This window comes from Ictidomys tridecemlineatus, chromosome 3, assembly GCF_052094955.1.
Source record: "Ictidomys tridecemlineatus isolate mIctTri1 chromosome 3, mIctTri1.hap1, whole genome shotgun sequence".
NCBI classification, from domain to species: domain Eukaryota; kingdom Metazoa; phylum Chordata; class Mammalia; order Rodentia; family Sciuridae; genus Ictidomys; species Ictidomys tridecemlineatus.
Window position 1 is genome coordinate 47478576 of NC_135479.1, and position 1670 is coordinate 47480245.

At 49.7% G+C, this 1670-nt stretch overlaps 1 protein-coding gene across 1 annotated transcript; it reads left to right on the plus strand.

Moving 5' to 3' along the window:
- The first annotated feature begins 414 nt into the window (after positions 1 to 414).
- Positions 415 to 1341, plus strand: LOC101971858 (olfactory receptor 5V1). The gene has a single exon (XM_005337286.2). It carries the CDS (start codon positions 415 to 417, stop codon positions 1339 to 1341), a length of 927 nt encoding a protein of 308 aa, XP_005337343.2.
- The last annotated feature ends 329 nt before the right edge of the window (positions 1342 to 1670 follow it).

The window sequence follows — 1670 nt, forward strand, 5'->3', positions numbered from 1 at the left end:
AAGCCATCCAAAATGAAGGGGGAGGAAAAATTGGTGAGACATCTCTCCTCTCTTATCATCTTTCCTCTCTTCTTCTCTTCTCTCTTCTCCTTCTCTTCTTGTCTCCTTCTCCTCTATCCTGCCCTTCTGTGTTCTCCTTTCCCTCTCTCCCATGAGGCTCTGTCTTCCAGCAAAGTGATGAGAGAAGATGACTTGGACACAGGCTGCAGGATTGGTTCATCAAAATCATCACATAATTCCCTGAGTTATGGCCATTACGTAAGATGCTTCTTGGGCGTTTTTCCATTGAGAGAAGATGTACCTCTGTAGACAAAAGCCCTTCATGGACAAGATTTCCAGCTCATCTCCCGCTTCTGTTCTCTTGCTTAGCTCTCTGTGGCCACTGCATCCGAACACAACTTCAGAGAGAGAGAAATGTTTAATCACACCAGAGTGACCCAGTTCATCCTCAGGGGCTTCTCAGACATCCCAGAATGGAGATTAGTGGTCGTCTTATTTTTCTCCTGGGTCTACGCCTTTGCCCTCCTGGGGAATATCTCTGTCATCATAGCTGTGGTTAGAGACAGCCGCCTGCACTTGCCCATGTACTTCTTCCTGAAGAATCTGTGTTTTGTGGATCTGAGCTACACCTCAGTCACCGTCCCCAAGGCCCTGGCTACCACCCTTGAGGGATCTGGGGTCATTTCCTACTTTGAGTGTGTCACTCAGCTTTACATGTTTTTTACACTTGCTTCGACCGAGTGCTTTCTGCTCACGGCCATGGCTTATGACCGGTGCATGGCCATCTACAGGCCCTTGCTCTATGGGGCCATCATGAGCCAGAGGCTTTGCTGTGCCTTGGTGGTCCTGGCCTGGGTGGGCGGGGCCCTCTATGCAGCCTTCCTGGCCCTCAACACCTTCTCCCTTCCCTTCTGTGGGCCCAACGTTGTTGAGCACTTCTTCTGTGACATTCCTCCTCTCATGAGACTCTCCTGTGCCGACTTCCACTCCAGTGAGGAGGTGGTCTTTGCTGTGGGCAGCTGCGTCATCATGAGCTCCTTTGCCCTCAAGGTCCTCTCCTACATCCGCATCATCTCCACCCTCTTGCGGATGCCCTCCGTGGATGGCCGGTGGAAGGCCTTCTCCACCTGCTTCTCCCACCTGAGCACGGTCCTTCTGTTTTACACCAGTGGAAGCTTCACCTACTTGAGGTCTGCGTCTCAGTACTCCCCGACCCAGGGTCGCCTGGCATCCATTTTCTACTCTATCCTCACCCCTTCCTTGAATCCTGTCATCTACTGTCTGAGGAACCGAGACATGAAGGACGCTCTACACAGACTCTACTGTCAGAGAAAGTTCTGAGTGCTAGCCATCGCAGGGTGTGGGCTCTTGTCCAGGGGTCTGAGGATCAGAGGATGCAGACAAACTTTACCCCATTCCTCCCCCTGATTCTTCACCCTGTTGACCCCTCCCAACACGGCCACCTGCTGCTTCTCCTCTCTCTCCAGATGGTCTTTTGCTTCAGTGGTTTTATATACTTTTCCACCACAGAAAAACAAATTTTGATTTCTTCAGTTAGTACCCTAAAAATCACTTCTTTTTAATATTTATTTTTAGTTGGACACAATATCTTCATTGTGTCTATAAAAAATTCTTCTTCCATCCAGTGTATCTGTAGGAATTCATGATCT

Bases quoted from the DNA above. Each gene is read 5' to 3' on its own strand.
- LOC101971858 (XM_005337286.2), top strand. From the start codon at position 415: ATGTTTAATCACACCAGAGTGACCCAGTTCATCCTCAGGGGCTTCTCA.